Genomic DNA, 17,917 nt, shown 5'->3' on the forward strand with positions numbered 1-17,917 from the left:
TTACTCCTCCAAGGCAAGGTGATGCAGTAGCACCCCCAGCATCCGTAATTCTAGCACCACAGCTTTACAGTATAGTATGGGTAAAGTGCCATGAAATACAAAGGGAAGAATGCACAATAGTTCCCAAATGGACTTCCCAGAGAGTCCTTTCCCTTTGTTTATGAATGTTTTCAATCTGTCATTAAGCATCTTTGTAGTCAATATGAGAAAAACAAACGAAAATCTGGAAGATAAAAACAACTTAATTCTATAAAAACCAGTAGTCTTACTTGAAAAAGTCACCATTCTGTACTCTGCAAGTTTTGTTTAGATGTTAGATGTATATTACCTCTGGGGTAATCTTGCAATAGCTAAACATTTGAATTTTCTTTACAAAGGTTTTGGAAATCTCTCAGCATTATTTTTCCCCCACTGAAAACTTCTGTACAATAATTGTTTTTATGTTCCCTGTAGCCTCTTTTCCCCAAGAAGAACTATGAATGCCTAACTAGCTGTGAATTCCTCAAATACATCCTCTCTGTGAAGCAAGGAGACTGCCCAGCACCTGAGAAAGCCAGTGGTTTTGCTGCTGCCTGCGTTGAAAGCTGTGAGGCTGACAGTGAATGTTCTGGGGTGAAGAAATGCTGTTCCAATGGATGTGGACATACATGTCAAGTACCAAAAAATCTGTACAAAGGTAGAGATCATTAGGAGGCACTTTGAGTGTACTAAATATTTTAGCTTGTAATAATGTTGCCTGGAAATCAAGACATGTTTTTCTGAAAAAACTTCAATTACGTCCACACTGCAATCAAGTTCTTTTGAAAGTAAATCGAAAGAACAGAGGGGTTTTTCTAGCATTGGTAATCCTCTTTCTATGAGGAAGAAGCCTTTTTCGGAAAGAGCTCTTTCAGAAAAAGGCATGTGTGGACAGGGAAGAGGGTTTTCTTTCGAAAGAAGAGGCCCCTAGGAAATAACACAGGTGCCCTGGTGGCCACTCCATCCAAAGTAATCACAATTCTATAGTTCCTGTCTCCTGGCCGCTCTTAAAACTGCAGGTACCCTGGACAAGCCTTGTGGCAGGAAGCTGGCCTGAGAGCAACACCCTGACCGCGTGGCTCTCCCTGCCACAGGCATTGCCTCTGGAGCAGCCCCAGAGGTCCCAGAACCCACCTAGGGGGACCAAGAAGTGGACACCCTCTTGGTCTGGAGCAGAGATCCTGTCCCTCCTTGATCTGTGGGGTGAGGAGGAGACACTGCAGGATCTCCGCTCCAAGTGGCGTAACGCCTATATCTTTGAACGCGTGGCCAAGTCCCTGGCAGAGTGCGGACACCCACCCCAGACTTTGGAACAGGTCTGGTGTAAAGTGAAAGAGCTCCTGCAGGGATAGGTGAGGGCCAGAGAGTGCAGCTCACGCTTCAGGGCAGGACTGCACACCTGCCTCTGTTACCAGGAGCTTCCCCAACTCCTGGGGGGTGAGGAGACGTCTTCCCCACCCGTCGTCATGGACTTGGCCTCACCATGCCTGTCATTGCCTGGCTGGAGGTCACAGCGGAGGAGGAGGAGGAGGACCAGGGACAGCAGCAGGAGGAGGAGGAGGCAGACAACGTGGCCACCGTCACGCTCTTGTTAGAGCTGGTTCCTGTGAGCATGGACGTCTCCCAGGCCTCCTCTGGTACCGGGGAGGTATCTTCAGGTGAGTGCTCTTAGTTTGTCACACACACAGGGCTGGGGAAGCAGGCACATAGGGGGTGGAGTGAGAGCGTCTCTCGGCCTGCTCGGGCTGGACATCATGCTGTAGTCCGTGCACGTGGAACCACATGCATCGTCAGTGTGTGCCACACGGACTCAGCAGGCAGCCCCTGAGCATGGCTTGAATCTTGCTCCCAGGATCAAGGGAGGCCACACACAGACACATCTGGCCCTGGGTGGGGGACTGACTGCCTCTCCCTGTTTGTATTCTCCACAGCCGGACCAGTCGGGACTGAGGGACAAGCCACATTACCCGAGCCAGTTGCCAGAGCCCGGGAGACCCAAAAGCATGCCAGGTTCCAGGAAGACCTCATGCACCAGCATGTCAGTGTCCTGCGTGGTGTGCAGCAGACCCTGGCACAAAAGATCTGGGAGGATGCAGAGTGGCGGAACCGTGCATGGGACCAGCTCATGAAGCGGTGTGACAACATGTGTGCCATCATGTATGACATGATGGCACAACCGCCTGCTGTCACTGCTCCTGCCTACCACCCTTTTGCCCCCTTGCTATGCCCATTCCCCCTCCCGCTGCCCTCTAAGCAATGCCTCTGCTCCTTCCCCAAGCAATGCCCATGGCCCCTATACCTGCCAACGCCATCCCTGACTCTGCTCTGGCCCCCCTCCTGCACACCCCACTGTGGTCATAGGAACCACATAACCCCAAGTCTGATGAAGTCCCCGCACCTGAGATGGCACATCCAACCAGCCCCCATGCCACTCTAAGCCCCCCTTCTCCTCCAGGTTATAAGCCCCTCTCCTCCTCTAAGTTATGATCCCTCCCTCCCCAGCTTTTCTTATTGAAAGACCAATAAGAGTTTGTTTTGTTTAAAACCAAACAGGTGTCTTTATTGAGCGGTCAGGGAAGGGGTGAAGGGAAGGGTTGTGGTGGGAAAGAGATAGTGCAGCAAGCCAGAGACCCGTAGGTGGGAGGCTCTGGGGAGAGTTATTGGGATACTTGAGAGATCTCTTCCTCGGGGCCTCCCGGATGTGCACCCTGGCCTGATGGGCCTGACGGATGGCAACTGTCTGTGGTTAAGTGAAGGGTTTCCACTCATGGCCAACATCTGTTGCTCCATGACCAGCTGGTACCACCAGGCAGAACTGATGTCCAGCCTCCAGACACGTCTCTCCACAGTGCGTTGTGGTTGCAAGAGTCTTGCTCCTGCACCCTGGAAGAGGGTCCCCGGGATGAGCTCGGGATCGAGCTCGGTCAGGACCAGGAAGGCAGCTGGCACAAAGTGCTGCAGAAACTGCAGCATGGCTGTGTAGAGCCATATCATGTGCAGGGGCAGCTCTGGCTCCATGGGACAAAGGAAAAAACTGTGGCATCAAAAAAAGCTGGACAATCACAGCGGGCACTGCGAGAGCTTTGCTGTCCCTCGAAGAAGTAGGAAAGCACTTAGCAGAAGGAGAGAACCGCCTGCTCAGGGGGGTCCCTTTAAGCGCATGTCTCTGCAGGTATGTCTACACTACCCCCCTAGTTCGAACTGGGGGGGGGGGGGGTAATGTAGTCATACGGAGTTGCAAATGAAGCCCAGGATTTGAATTTCCTGGGCTTCATTTGCATAAAGCTGGCCGGCACCATTTTTAAATGCCGGCTAGTTCGGACTGCGTGCCTAATCCGAACTAGCTAGTTCGTGCCGCACGGCTACACGCGGCACGCAGTCCGAACTAGCCGGCATTTAAAAATGGCGCCGGCCAGCTTTATGCAAATGAAGCCCGGGAAATTCAAATCCCGGGCTTCATTTGCAACTCCGTATGACTACATTACCCCCCCTAGTTCGAACTGCTAGACTCCAGCACCAGCACTCAGGAACAACTGGTGACCTGCCCTGCCTGAAGTGATTCCAGGTAGTCTTATCTGTGAGACAGCCTAGATGCTATCTTTTGAAAAAGCAGATCACTTTTTTGATCCGCTTAGCCAGTGTGGATGCACTGTTTCGGAAGAAGTTTTTCCGGAAGATCTCTTCCAGAAAAGCTTCCTCTGAAAGTAGCCTGCAATCTAGACATAGTGGCTGTGTCTAGACTGGCCACTTTTTCTGGAAAAGCAGTTGCTTTTCCGGAAAAACTTGCCAGCTGTCTACACTGGCCGCTTGAATTTCCGCAAAAGCACTGACGATCTCATGTAAGATTGTCAGTGTTTTTGCAGAAATACTATGCTGCTCCCGTTCGGGCAAAAGTCTTTTTCCGAAAAACTTTTGCACAAAAGGGCCAGTGTAGACAGAAGAGATTTGTTTACTGCAAAAAAGCCCCGATCGCGAAAATGGCGATCGGGGCTTTTTTGTGGAAAAGCGCGTCTAGATTGGCCACGGACGCTTTTCCGCAAAAAGTGCTTTTGCGGAAAAGCGTCCTGCCAATCTAGATGTGCTTTTCCGAAAATGCTTTTAACGGAAAACTTTTCCATTAAAAGCATTTCTGGAAAATCATGCCAGTCTAGACGTAGCCAGCCAGAGAGAGAGAGAGGTAATTGTGAGGTTATAATTGTAAAAGGAGACAGAAGTGACAAAAACATTTCAGAAGGTTAAACCTCTGCTTTTGTTCTTAGAAAACGTAAGGAGGTTGTAGAATCTGTGTGTCTGAAGATTTTAAATAATAGGTTTGACAAACACTTGTCAGGAATGGTCTAGTTCAGTGGTTCTCACTCAGGGGTACAACTCATCTACATTTTTGCCAGTTTTAGACAGGCTACATAAAAAACACTAATGAAGTTAGTACAAACTAAAATTCCATATAATGACTTTATTTATACTGTACTATATGTGATACATTGAAATGTAAGTTACAGATGTGTAAATGCCGTAGCCATGAAACTGATCAAAATTCTGTTGGTTAAATTCTATCCATTAGCGCTCTCAAGGGCATAATTAACAGAACAGGACCAAATCAAGCCCATGCTACTTAATTCTACCTAGCTTGATTTTCTAATCTGAGACAAGGTTAGGGCTTAGAAAACTCTTTTTATTTGCTTATATAAATGGAGCAAATTTGGTCAAAGTTACTGAAGCACGGTAAACCTCAGAGGCACTGTATGGAAAGTGATTTTGGAATGACCTGCAATAAGAGCTTGTTCCATAGCTCACTGAAGTCAATGGAAAGACTCCCAATGGTTTCAGTGGCCTCTCATTCAGGCTTTATATAAACACAACCCTGTAATACATTATTATACCACATATTAATATGTAAAAGTAATACAACATCTGTATTGCTTGGGAGTAGAGGTTTATAGGACCAAACGTCAAACATGAAGTTATATAGTAAGTTTTAATGGATGCATTATAAAGTAATTTATACTTGGGAAATGTGTGGAGGTGGAATGACATTAAATGGATTTATGTAGGGGACAAAGCATACCCAGGATGTGATATACTTAGATGACTGCTAAAGAGGAAGTGTGGTCTAATTAAAAAGTAGTAGCACTAACAATCTGCTCCAACATCTTATCAGTTATCTTTAGTAGGTATTTGTCTGGAAGCACAAAGAGGTATTACATCAGAAGGGCAGAACCAGTGCTCTTCTGCTTTCTCAGATGATTAATTCAGCTAATTAGCACTTCAAAATTGTCTTCCTACAACAACGAACATGATGGAGCTGGGCAGGTTTGCTTTTCATTTTCTCCAAGGGCAAATGACCTCCCTCCCACTGGGAAGAACAAATTGCAAGCATGACTAACATCAAGTGAACAAATCTAAAACTCAAGCTAATCTTTTTGACAGCACTCATAGCCAGAAAATGAACTCAGATTAAATGTAAAAGTGTCTATGGGTTTGTCTACATTATAGGCTATATCAGAATAATCAAAGTGCCAGGGTGTATGGAGCTGTGTTGGCAGGAGAGGTTTTGCCTCCTTTCATGGAGATGGTTGTAATATGCCAACAAGAGAGCTCTCTCCTGTTGGCACCCGTTGAAAGTCATCTCTAGTAGAATAGCCCTGTGCAAATTGCTACAATTTCACCATTGATTAAGCTATGGAGATTGGTAATGCACAGAAATATCTAAAGAAAATGTTTAATTAATATGCTGTCACAGTTCTGGGCAACTGCATTGTAATTTTCTCTCCTTGGTCCAGCAAATGAACCCAATTTTAGGCATCTGGATCCTCACTATTACCTGTTTTGAGCAGAGATTCATGTCTCTCTCCCTCCTTACTGGGGTTTTTCCAGGCCCCATAGTTTCCTGTACACACTGGCTGTGTTTACACTGGCATGAATTTCCGGAAATGCTTAAAATGGAATACTATTCCGTTTCCAGTTTTTCCGGAAAAGGATCATCTACATTGGCAGGCTGCTTTTCCGGAAAAGCCATTTTCGCGATCGGGGCTTTTTTCCGGAAAAGACTACTGGGCTGTCTACACTGGCCCTTTTCCGGAACAGTGTTCCGGAATAAGGACTTATGCCCGAGCGGAAGTAGAATAGTTTTTCCGCAATAGCGGCTGATTTTGTACAGTAGAGCGTCATTGCTTTTCCGGAAATTCAAGGGCCAGTGTAGACAGCTCGCAGCTTATTCCGGAAAAGCGGTTGATTTTCCGGAATAAGTGGCCCAGTGTAGACACAGCCACTGTGTTGTTCCAAGGAAGCAAGACTGCATGCATCAGCCAGCATCTGCCCTTTGGTTAGTCTTCTAATACTTTTGAGCAGTATAATGGCCAGCATACTGCTCTTTCTTAAGGCTTGTTTCCATTATGGGATAGATTGGTGCTGCAGCAGTCAATCCATTGGCAGTCAGTTTAGTGGGTCTAATAAAGACCCACTAAAAACAACTGCCAATCACTCTCCTATCAACTCCACTACACAAGCAGAACATGAGGAATAAGGAGAGTCAACAGTAGAGTTTTTTTCTGTTGACCATTTGCAGTGTGGACCCCACAGTAAATAAATCTAAGTTACATTGATTTATGTTATGCTACTAATGTAACTCAAATTACATAATTTAGATCAACCTGTCCTTGTAGTGTACACCTGTTCTTAAAGTGAAAAAATTAGAAAGAACAATAACAACAATAGAGGAACCTACACGCATGGTAAAAAGCTTAAAAGGGATCATCCCAACTTCATCTTTGGGTATGGTAGGTGTCAATCTTTCCTACCCTTCCCTAAGGATTGCCCCTCTCACTTCTGTTTTGGACAGAAATATCAGTCCATTTGCTGGATCAAAAAGAAGGTGTTGACTCAGTTTAAACTCATACTGTTTAGTCAAAAGTCCTTGACTAAACAGTGTGTGTTGGTCTCTGGAGAATCCAGAATCAGAATATACAAGCCTCTCAAGGTGTTGGAGGTGAGTTAATGTATCTAAACATTCCTCATTGTTCTTAAATCCTGGAGGGTGATGGTCATGGTGACAAAACTGCAGGGAGAACATAATACTCTATCAGCATGTGGTGCGTGACTGCCATAAACTTTTAAAAGGCAATATCAGTATATTGTAGTGTAGGGGTGGCTAAAGGAAATAATGAAATAGGGTATACACTTAGGGACAAATAGGGAAGCCCTTGTCGACCACTCCATTATGCCTTGTGAATGAGGTTTACTGGAGCAGTTGACAAGTGCTTCCCTCGTCGACAGCAGTGCGTCCAGACTACCGCGCTGTGCTGCCAAATAGCTGATCGGCACAGCACTGCAGCCATTTTCATGTAAATGACGCGGCAATTATTTAAATCATTGCTTCATTATCCTATGTCCAGTAAACTCATCTACATGGCTCCGTCGACCATGTAGTCTAGACATACCCATACATTGTACAGGAAGGAGTACTATGGAGATCTAGAGGTCATAGTGGACCACAAGCTATATATGAGTCAACAATGTAACACTGTTGCATAAAAAGAAAACATTGTTCTGGGACATATTAGCAAAACTATTGTAGACAAGATACGTGAAGTAATTCTTCTGATCTATTTAGTACTGAATAGGCCTTAACTGGAGTATTATGTCCAGTTATGGGCACCACATTTCAGGAAAAATGTTGACAAATTGGAAAATGTCCAGAGAAGAGAAAAAAAACTATTAAAAGTCTAGAAAACATTAGCTATAAGGAAAGATTGAAAGAACTGGTTTTGTTTAATCTGGAAAAGAGATGAGAGTGAACATTATAACAGTTTTGAAGTATCTAAATTGTTGTTACAAGGAAGTAGGAGAACAATAATTCTCTTTAATTTAATTATAGGACAAGAATCAATAGGCATAAATTGCAGCAAGGATTGGAAGGTTTAGACTGGACATTAGGAAAAAGTTCCTAACTGTCAGGGAGTCACACACTGGAATAAATTGCCTAAGGAGGTTGTTTTAAGAGCAGGTTAGACAATCATCTGTCAGAGATGGTTTGTCTGGTGCTTGGACCTGCCATGAGTGCAGGGGACTGGACTTGATGACCTCTTGAGGTTTCTTCCAGTCCTATGATTCTATAGTACCTTCAACTTGTTCCTATGGCTAGGGTATGTAATCTTGTGTTTCCCCTTTCCCCACTTCTCTGATGACTGTTACTTTCATCTAATTATTTTGTCTCAACTATATTCTAAGCTATTTGGGACAGGGCATTGTAAAAGCAAAGTGACTAATCAAAGATGTTTGGGACAGGCGGTGTTTCATTTTCCATACACATTGTGACACATATCCATATATAAAGTTACTCTTTTCCTGCTTTAAATAATGTCCATAAGTGTAGGCATTTTTAAAGCTATCAAGTTTATTTTCTGTGTCCATCCCATGTTATGGGTTTTTTATAAACTTCCTGTGAGCCATCAAATCAGAAAAGATGGTCACAAATTACTCTATTCACACAATTATTCATAAATTCTAAAGAACACCCCCTCCTCGTCACCAAGATATTAAGTTATGCTTAAATTTGAGTCATAAATATGCTTTGCTATGTTTGATCTTTATATATTTGCTTTTCACAGGACAGATACATATGCATTAGCTGAGAAACACCTTTTTTAACATATTTCTTGTACTCTGATATTCCACATATAAAACAAGGCATGGTTCGAATTCCTCACTGGAACACTGAATTTTGGAACACCAATTTGTTCCAGAATGGTCAAAGGAATGATCATTTGAGAAGTGACGGCATCCACACATGGGATATGGAACTGATAATTCTGGTCCACAAATTTATTTTAAAATACACTTTGCTATGCTCTAATTGTTTATTCTGCTAAGATCCATCTGCACACAATTACATACACCAGAGAGGCTGAGTTACTTCCAATCAAGTGAATCCAACTGACCCTAATGCAAAGCAGATGGAAGGTTTCTTAATATGCAAATTGCAGGATTATTGTACATCATAATTAAAGAGGATTTGAAAATGTAGAAATTTGAATTGACATAGTTCTTGATGTTAATTACATTAGATTATGACTTCTGAATTTTCCTCATAATGTCTTTAGCTTTCTTAAGTGTTACAATATGTGTCTTTATTTACTGCAGCAGTTTATGTAATTGGGAAATGTCTGTTTATAAAGCTCTGCAAAAAACAGTTTGTTGATCCAAGGAAGTGAAGGAGTTGGGAAAAGTAATCTTCAGATATTCCTGATTTAATCTTTGGTAAATAGAGACAAGTGGATCAACATTCTGATAACTTCTGTTTACACATTGGCAGTTTTAGATTTGCTAAGAAGACACAGATGCTCCCATTCAGCAATATCAGTTATGAATACAGAGGGAAAAACCATCAAAGACCTGATTTATATATGCTCTTTGAATCAAGTCCTTCTCCCCTTAATATCAGCGGCAAAACTCCAACTTTGATTAGACTAATGGTTGGCTGGTTTACACCCCTCATTTGATTCAACTCTAATGTAAAAATATTGAGCTCTTAATATTAAAACTACTTGTCAGTTCTTGGAGTCATCTGTGCATAAATGCTTAGATGAGGAACATATTTAAGTTAAAACCTATGGCACCAATCCACACAGTGAACCCTAGCATCTGTGCAGAGCCTTATTAAAGTCATTACATAATTAAAATATATAGAACAAAACTGATAAGGGGGTTTAAATGTCAACACAGCAGTTTTATTTGTGACATGATCTGAAATCAAAGAGTACTAGATACTGAAATAGATGAGTTCCAAAAGAGTATCCATAGAAATGCAACTAACAACTTGATTTGCTGGTGTAATCAAAATAGACCAGCTTTAGAAAGTAATTCCTTCCCCCAGTCAGTTATAAGTGTTGAAAAGAGGTCTTAAAGTCATGGTGACACAACTGCAGGGAGAACATAATACTCTATCAGCATGTGGTGCGTGATTGTCATAAACTTTTAAAAGGCAATATCAGTAGATTGTAGTGTAGGGGTGGCTAAAGGAAATAATGAAATAGGGTATACACTTAGTATTAATTTTACTCTGAAGTTTAATATAAGTTTACCACTGACTACAATAGGGACACAGTTAAGACAACTCTGAATACTTTGGAAAATTCCACTCCTCATACACTTTAAACTCTTTAACTTTATTTCAGTCTGACCAGTCATTTCCATCTTAATCATCCCACAACACTTTGCTCTCACATACACACCCTGTTTTTTAAACATCTTATTGTTTTTTCTGTATGCTCCTATTTCAGGTGTTCCATTAAAACCCAGGAAAGAATTAAGATTCACAGAACTTCAGTCTGGACAGTTGGAGGTTAAGTGGTCTTCGAAATTCAATATTTCAATTGAGCCTGTGATCTATGTGGTACAGAGGAGATGGAATTATGGAATCCATCCCAGTGAGGATGATGCTACCAGCTGGCAAACAGTGGCACAGGTCAGTCCTTTCTATAATATTCCCTTGTTCTTGTATAGCAGTTTATGGCTGTCTCTAGACTGCATCCCTTTTCCGTAAAAGGGATGCAAATTAGACACATCGTAATTGCAAATGAAGCGGGGATTTGCAATTGCGATGTGTCTAATTTGCATCCCTTTTACGGAAAAGGGATGCAGTCTAGACACAGCCTATGAGTATATCTCAAAGTGCTTTTACAAAGGAAAGTAGGGTCATTAGTTCCATTTTACTGATGGGGAGATTGAGGCACAGAAAATTTAAGGTGATTTGCCCAAGGTCCCCCTTCATGTTAGAGGCAGAACCAGGACTAGAATCCAGGTCTCTTGAGGCTCAGTCTAAGGTTATATCTATACTAGAAAGGTTTGGAGACAAAAGTTCTGTCGCCATGCAAAAGTTGCCAAAAATGAAAACCAGTCAAACCAGTTTTAGTTCCTCTCATTATTGACATTTCATGACCACATTGCTAGCACCCTGTTGACAGACAGAGCACAGCAATGTGGATAAGCATCCCATAGTTCAGTGTTATGGGAAGGCAGAGTTGATCCCTGTGTTTTGTGAGATTCCCTTGTAACTCCCGGGGGTATGTCTACACTACCCTCCTAATTCGAACTAGGAGGGTAATGTAGGCATACCGCACTTGCAAATGAAGCCCGGGATTTGAATTTCCCGGGCTTCATTTGCATAAGCCAGGCGCCGCCATTTTTAAATCCCGGCTAGTTCGAACCCCGTGCCGCGTAGCTACACGCGGCACGGAGTAGCTAGTTCGGATTAGGCTTCTAATCCGAACTAGCTGTACTCCTCGTGGAATGAGGAGTACAGCTAGTTCGGATTAGGAAGCCTAATCCGAACTAGCTACTCTGTGCCACGTGTAGCCACGCGGCACGGGGTTCGAACTAGCCGGGATTTAAAAATGGCGGCGCCCGGCTTATGCAAATGAAGCCCGGGAAATTCAAATCCCGGGCTTCATTTGCAAGTGTGGTATGCCTACATTACCCCGCTAGTTCGAACTAGCGGGGTAGTGTAGACATACCCTGAGATCTCCATGCTAAAGTATGTCAAAGTAGCACAGCACTCTCTCCAGCCCTCCCCCTGTAGCAGGAGTCTGCCTGCCACTTTGTTTCTAATGCAGGGCAGAACTGACGCATTTCAATTATTTGTTCTTTGTTCCCCAAAGGGATTAGCTCACTCAGCTGTCAGATGTTCTGTGGAGCTTTGAAAGGGGAGGGGTGCATGCCTGCAAAGCAGCAGAGATCACCAAACACTGAGCACCCTATTAGGGCAGGAATTGTGGTATACCAGCAGAAGCCAGTTCTCTTGACAAAACAAACAGCAGAGTCCACACTGGCTCCTTGTTGACAGTAAAGGGATGGGAAAAGACCAAAGTCTCTTACAGAGATGAACATTTTTTGTTGCCAAAACTGGGTGTTTTTCCCAACAAAATTTGCATTGTAGTGTAAATGCTCTCACTGTTTTGTCACCACAAGGTGACCAAAAGTGCCAGTGTAGACAAGGTCCAATTCTCTGTGCTGTAAGACATGTTTTTCCATCAATTTTTTTTCATGTGAACATAACTTCATTTCCCTCAGTCATAACATAACATAAACATAACATAACATGTATATTATTGCTTCTAGTATTAATACAAAAATACCAAATGCTATAATTTTAGCATTTTATATCGGTAGAATGTAGAAAGTGGTGAAAAAGCAGTTAGTATGAGTTTACCAGTAAAGATGTAAAGCTTTCTCCTAAAACAACATTTTTCTACCTATATTTTAAAAAATGATGAGTAGTTTAGGATGTCTCAATATTTATGTGCTCATTTTGCACTAACTTACAGGCTAAAGTGGTGGATGGTCAGCATTGTCTACAAATCAGGTTCCTTTAGGATGTGTCAAGTTTGGCATTTAAAAACAAAAGTATCCAAATGCATGAGTCACTTTTGAAAGCTTAGACTTAGGTACCAAATTTTGACACTAGATGCATATGACTGACCCAGGGCTTTCTGAATTCAGCAGAATAACATCCAGAGATAAAGGTTGCCTCTAATAAAAATTGTAGAACATTTGTTGATATAAAAGCCAATTGTCTTTAAAAATAAAATAAAATAAAATTATATTAAAAAAAAACAAAGTGCAAAAAGAATATAACATATTTTTGTTTGGTCTGCTTTCTTTAAATTGTATTTTCCGTGGCATTTATCTATCAGTTCAGCAAACCCTGTGATGTCATGTTCTTATCACTCATAACAATCCATAAAATATATATATTATTCATATACAAGTGCTTTTTTAATGAAAAGCAGCCAACTGATATAAATTTTCACTTAATTCCTTCTCTGTTTCTGTCTGTTTCTTAACAGCGCACCTGGCATAATTCCAGCAGGTAACCTTGACTGCTGCATCCGCATCATTGCGGACAAGGAAATAAAAATCACGATTTTTTAAAAGAGCAGGGAAATGTCTTTGTAGCGGTAACAAAGGGGGAGAAAAAAGAAATTCCACCAGTAGAGCCAGGATTTTAAGTTCTGTGATGATCAGAGTTCATTCGCTATGGAAGTTACATATAAATAATGCTGCAGTAAGAGTACATTGTGGATGTAAAGTCAAGCGCTAAAAAATTAGTAAGTGCGAGAACGAACCCTGACTGTGCAGCCTTAATCTGGTACCTTTGTGCATGTACCCTGGAACAGCGTCTTGCCCAAAGTCTCATAAGAAGTCTGTGGCAGAGCCAGAAATAGAATCCAGCTCTTTGGAGTCCCAGTGTGGTACCTTAACAAGGCAACTTCCTCTTCTTACAACTTTCAGCTTCATTTGCTGCTAATCTTGTGAAATAAATTACACAGGAGTCCCACAGAACAAACAGTATGTGAAAGTGTCACTTAAAACTATATCGTATTGCATATGAATGAAGTGATGGAATTTAGATTGACTGGGCAACCTTAATGCTGGTATTTCCTAACTTCTGAGTGCTTGACTCTATAATAGTAATGCTCTTTTAATGTAGTTTATGATATGTAATTTCCAAGGTATGTGTATGTACGTGGTGTCTTTTTAACAGCTCCTGCCCCCCGCCCCCCCAAAAATACAGAAATGTATGTGATGTGGAAACATAAATCCCAAAGCTTCCATCTCCACAGCATAGAATGCTACTACTTGAATCTTAAGTGTAACTGAGAGGATCCCAGACTGTCATCACAATTGGACCACACCGCATACAGCTTATGCAACTGTTTGGTACATCATAGTGGAATACTGAGCGTCAGAATGATTGGCTCTGGAGCTAAACATGGGCTAGTAGTTACAGACAGCACAAGCACAAATTTGATACATTTGTTCTGAAAGGCAATCTGGCTGAGTGGATGAGTCTGGTTTGCCATATTAGAGACAGGGTTAGAGTCCTAATCCTAGCTGAAATGATTATGTGCAGCCCTAGGCTTGCCCTAGCTATAAAATGACATTAATTATATCTGACTACCTCCTAAATTTTGGGTATGAGGCCTTGATCAGTAATCAGTTAGGTGAAGGGAATGGTGTTATTGACACAAGTCAGTGGTCTCTTCTTGGCTTCCTAGGCCAGCACATCTTCCTCTAGTTCAAAGTTATGGAGGTGCTGCTGCTTGTTGATACAGCCGTTTCTTAAGCTCAGGTTTTATGGGATGAGGAAGATGTGCTCATGGAAAGTGACTGACACTGGAGCCAAGGATCTGGATTTGTGTGTGCTTGTGGGAATAAAATGTGTGCAATAGCTGCTTCTAAATTATCACAGTTTCTTTTAGCTAATTAAAAAAATAGGTTTATTATCATGTTTGTAACTAGTGGACCAAGGGTAATTGAGATCCTATCAGTTCTGAACTATAATACTAATTTTAAAAATCCTGCTTTTTTAAAAAAAATGTAGAAACCATTAGCGCACAATGTGCATAACAAATGCACAAAAAACAAAGTTGCATTATATTATTTAAAATATGCGAATTGGTCATTGCACTAATGTAGGAATTTTTTTTTCATAGCTTTTTCCTAGTACCATTCTAAAACTGCCACAGCATAATTTGCCGTTCTACATATTTTTGGCAAAATATATTATTTTAGATGTGTAGATTGATACAGGGCACCAAAATGAGGCTGAAAGATCAATTACCATATAAATATATTGTACAGTATCATAAGTGGCTGTGTTAATGTACCTTATGCTACTCATTTTCATAACTTAAACATTTGAGGTTAGGTATTATAGGACAATAACATATGAATATCAAACATACTTTATAGTGATAGAGTTCAAATTCTTTAGCTTAACAAAGAGATGGTGAAGGGGTAACAGCTCCAATGTAATATTAGAATTAGTATAATTATTGTTTAATGGTCTCTCATATAAGCTCATAGTACTGCAGGTGTGTAATGAATTTCAGCCAAACAGTATTTAATATTATACCACACACTATTTTGTTTCCTTGATATATAGAATTTCTACTAAAAATGATACTGAATAATATGATTTAGAAGCAGGCAGGAAAGGTCTGTAGCCTCCACTCTTGCTGCAGAAATAAGTTAAGGAAGTCCTAGATCTGAGCATCCAGATGGAGGGAGAAGAGCTGGCAACAGCAGCAGTTGGCTGGGCCTGGAGCATTCCATAATCACAATAGCTTAAAACAAAGACTGGAGAGGTAGGCAATTTATCCAGGGTCATGGTGGGATCCCTATCACTGGCAATTTTTAAATCAAGACTGAATGTTTTTTCCAAAAGATCAGCAGTAGGACACAGGCATTCAAACCAGGGGTGTGCCCCTCATGGTGGTGAGGGTGTGGAAGAACACTCAGGGGGCTGAGTGACAATCCCAAACACAGAAGGAAACATATTATGTCTAGTTTTGTCTAGGTTGGGGGAGGGTGCAAATAAAAATTGTAACTCAAAAGTCTGGAGGTGGGGCCTGGCTCAAAAAGTTTGCAATTGTTGCTCTAGGAGTTATTTGGGGGAAGTTCTTCGGCCAGTATAAAACAAAGGAGGCTAGACTAGATAATTACAATAATCCCTTCTGGCCTTGGAATTCATGATGCTGGAGGAGATGTGGAGCAAACATCCAGGGTATGTCTACACTACCCCCCTAGTTCGAACTAGGGGGGGTAACATAGTCATACAGAGTTGCAAATGAAGCTCGGGATTTGAATTTCCCGGGCTTCATTTGCATAAAGCTGGCCGGCGCCATTTTTAAATGACGGCTAGTTCGGACCCCGTGCTGCGCGGTACACGCGGCACAGACTAGTGGAACAAAGCTGTACGCCTCGTGGAACAAAGCTGTACGCCCCACAGATTTGTATTCATAGCGTCTCAGTAATAGATCTGATACTGGGAAGACGGATTAACAGACAATAGATGTTGTCTAACTAATTTGATATTCCTTTTAAAAATTAGATTACAAGTTTGGTTGAGAAAGGTAATAATGTTGAATTAAGATATCTATAAGGCATCTAATTTGGCACTACACATTTTATTAAGACTCTAGAATTAGACAAATTCAAACACAGCATGCATTAATTGGATTAAAAACTGCCAAATGGTGGATCTCGTAAAGTAAATGCAAACAAGGAATCATTATTGCATGGGCGTGTTTCTAGGTGCATTTCATAGGGATTATTCTTGCCCTTATACTAGTTAACATTTTTTCTCAATGACATGGGGAAAAACCCATAACTGATAGTTTGTAGGTAACACAAAGACTGGAGGAGTTTTAAATAATTCAGAGGAGGGGTCATTGACACAGAGCAATATGTAGTAATTTTTGTCAGAAAAGGGTCACTAAAGTTTGAGAACCCCTGGACTATAATATATTGCAATTGTACCTTCCGACTTCATACTCTGTGATTCTATTAAGATCCTCTTTAAAAATAGATCCAAGATGCAGCTATAGCTGAGGCAGGTAGGATGGCTATAGTGGGGCCTCACTTTGAGGTGGATATGCTGTATTTGGTGGATATAGGGGATGGCCATATATCCACTCAGAAAGCAGACTCTGCCTTCTATGCATTCCTTAGGATGTATGGTGTTTTTGGATAGGCCTCAATGTTTATTCTGCTAGAAACAAATGCTGCTCCATCTCTGCAAGAAGAACCTTATGGAGATTTCATCCTCCAGACTGATTTCCACAGTAATTATAATTGGAAAGAATTTCCATCCAGTTCCCCATAATATATGCTGGTGTAGCGACGACCAGAATCTTGTCACGTAAGTCACAAGAAAAAGTAAGCTTTGCCACTTAAACTGATTTAAAAAAATAATAAATAAAAATCCACACTGCTCTGTACAGATTAGCACAGTAAGAAGCCTTTGCTCAGAATTGCAGGTGAGCAGCAGCTTGTGACTGAGGTGGGCTTGCAAAGTAATGCAAGGTAGTTTGCATGGAATCTGCCAGCACTTATGTTCTTGCAGTTTTATATGCACTTTAAACAATTTCGCCAATGTCTTCAACCTCAGAAACCCCACTGAGCAAACTGAGTGTTGGATCAGATGAGAGACTGCAAATGTAACATTTCAAAATAAAAGGAGTCTGTGTTTTATGATATTTCCCCCACCAGACTACAGATGAGAGAGTACAACTATCTGACATAAGACCCAGCAGGTGGTACCAGTTCCGAGTGGCTGCCATTAATGTGCATGGGACAAGAGGCTTCACAGCACCTAGCAAGCACTTCCGCTCCTCTAAAGGTTTGTGATCATTTCCTTCACCTCCCCCCCCCCCCCCCCCCGTCTTGGTAACACATAGAAGATGTTCAGCGGGTGGGTTGTCTGTATTTAGTCATTTGATTAAACAATGGCCTAGATTTGAGTGAAGTTATTACAAAATTAAAGGTTAACAGTGCCATTATTCTTGTATCTGGAAGGGGTCTCTGAATTAATGAACCATCTTTCAGCTTCTTTCAACACTGCTAGTATGAGAACTGATGTTCTCCTGACCACATGATACTGAATGTCAAACATGAAAGAATTGTGTCTCAACATATGCAGTTGCAAGTTGTTTCAGTATTTGTTCTTTTCATAAGCAATATATTTCTGCAATTTTCTGGACAAACAGTATGCTCATAATGTTGTTGGTTGTGCTCAAGAAATTATACTGCCAGTATTTTACTTAGTTCTGCTATTCTGAGCATACTCTTCCCCCTACCAGCAGAAATCATAAGGACTCTGTTATCCTCAAAAACATAATGCCATGCATCATTTTTACTCTGAAAAGGGAGAAATACTAAAAATTTCATGGACTTTGCTAGAGACTTTGTTATTTCTATTGGTTTAACATAGAAGGCACTGAAGTGGTGATGTGAGGCAGTATAAATCCGTAAGATTTTGTTCATTTTGGCAATAGGGGACACACATTTTTGGTGATGTTTGATGCAGCACACTTCCGTAGAACCACATTTCTTTCTA

General features: G+C 41.6%; 1 protein-coding gene across 3 annotated transcripts in view; it reads left to right on the forward strand.

The window, feature by feature from the left end:
- The window catches only part of ANOS1 (anosmin 1), a 197,014-nt gene that overhangs the window by 109,103 nt on the left and 69,994 nt on the right, over positions 1–17,917 (forward strand). For all 3 annotated transcript variants that reach the window (XM_075915284.1, XM_075915293.1, XM_075915303.1), the window contains exons 4-6: positions 454–676; positions 10,296–10,480; positions 17,071–17,200. In XM_075915284.1, coding sequence (XP_075771399.1) covers positions 454–676; positions 10,296–10,480; positions 17,071–17,200 — 538 coding nt within the window. The remainder of the gene's footprint in view (positions 1–453; positions 677–10,295; positions 10,481–17,070; positions 17,201–17,917) is intronic.

This window comes from Pelodiscus sinensis, chromosome 1 (assembly GCF_049634645.1).
Source record: "Pelodiscus sinensis isolate JC-2024 chromosome 1, ASM4963464v1, whole genome shotgun sequence".
Lineage (NCBI taxonomy): Eukaryota > Metazoa > Chordata > Testudines > Trionychidae > Pelodiscus > Pelodiscus sinensis.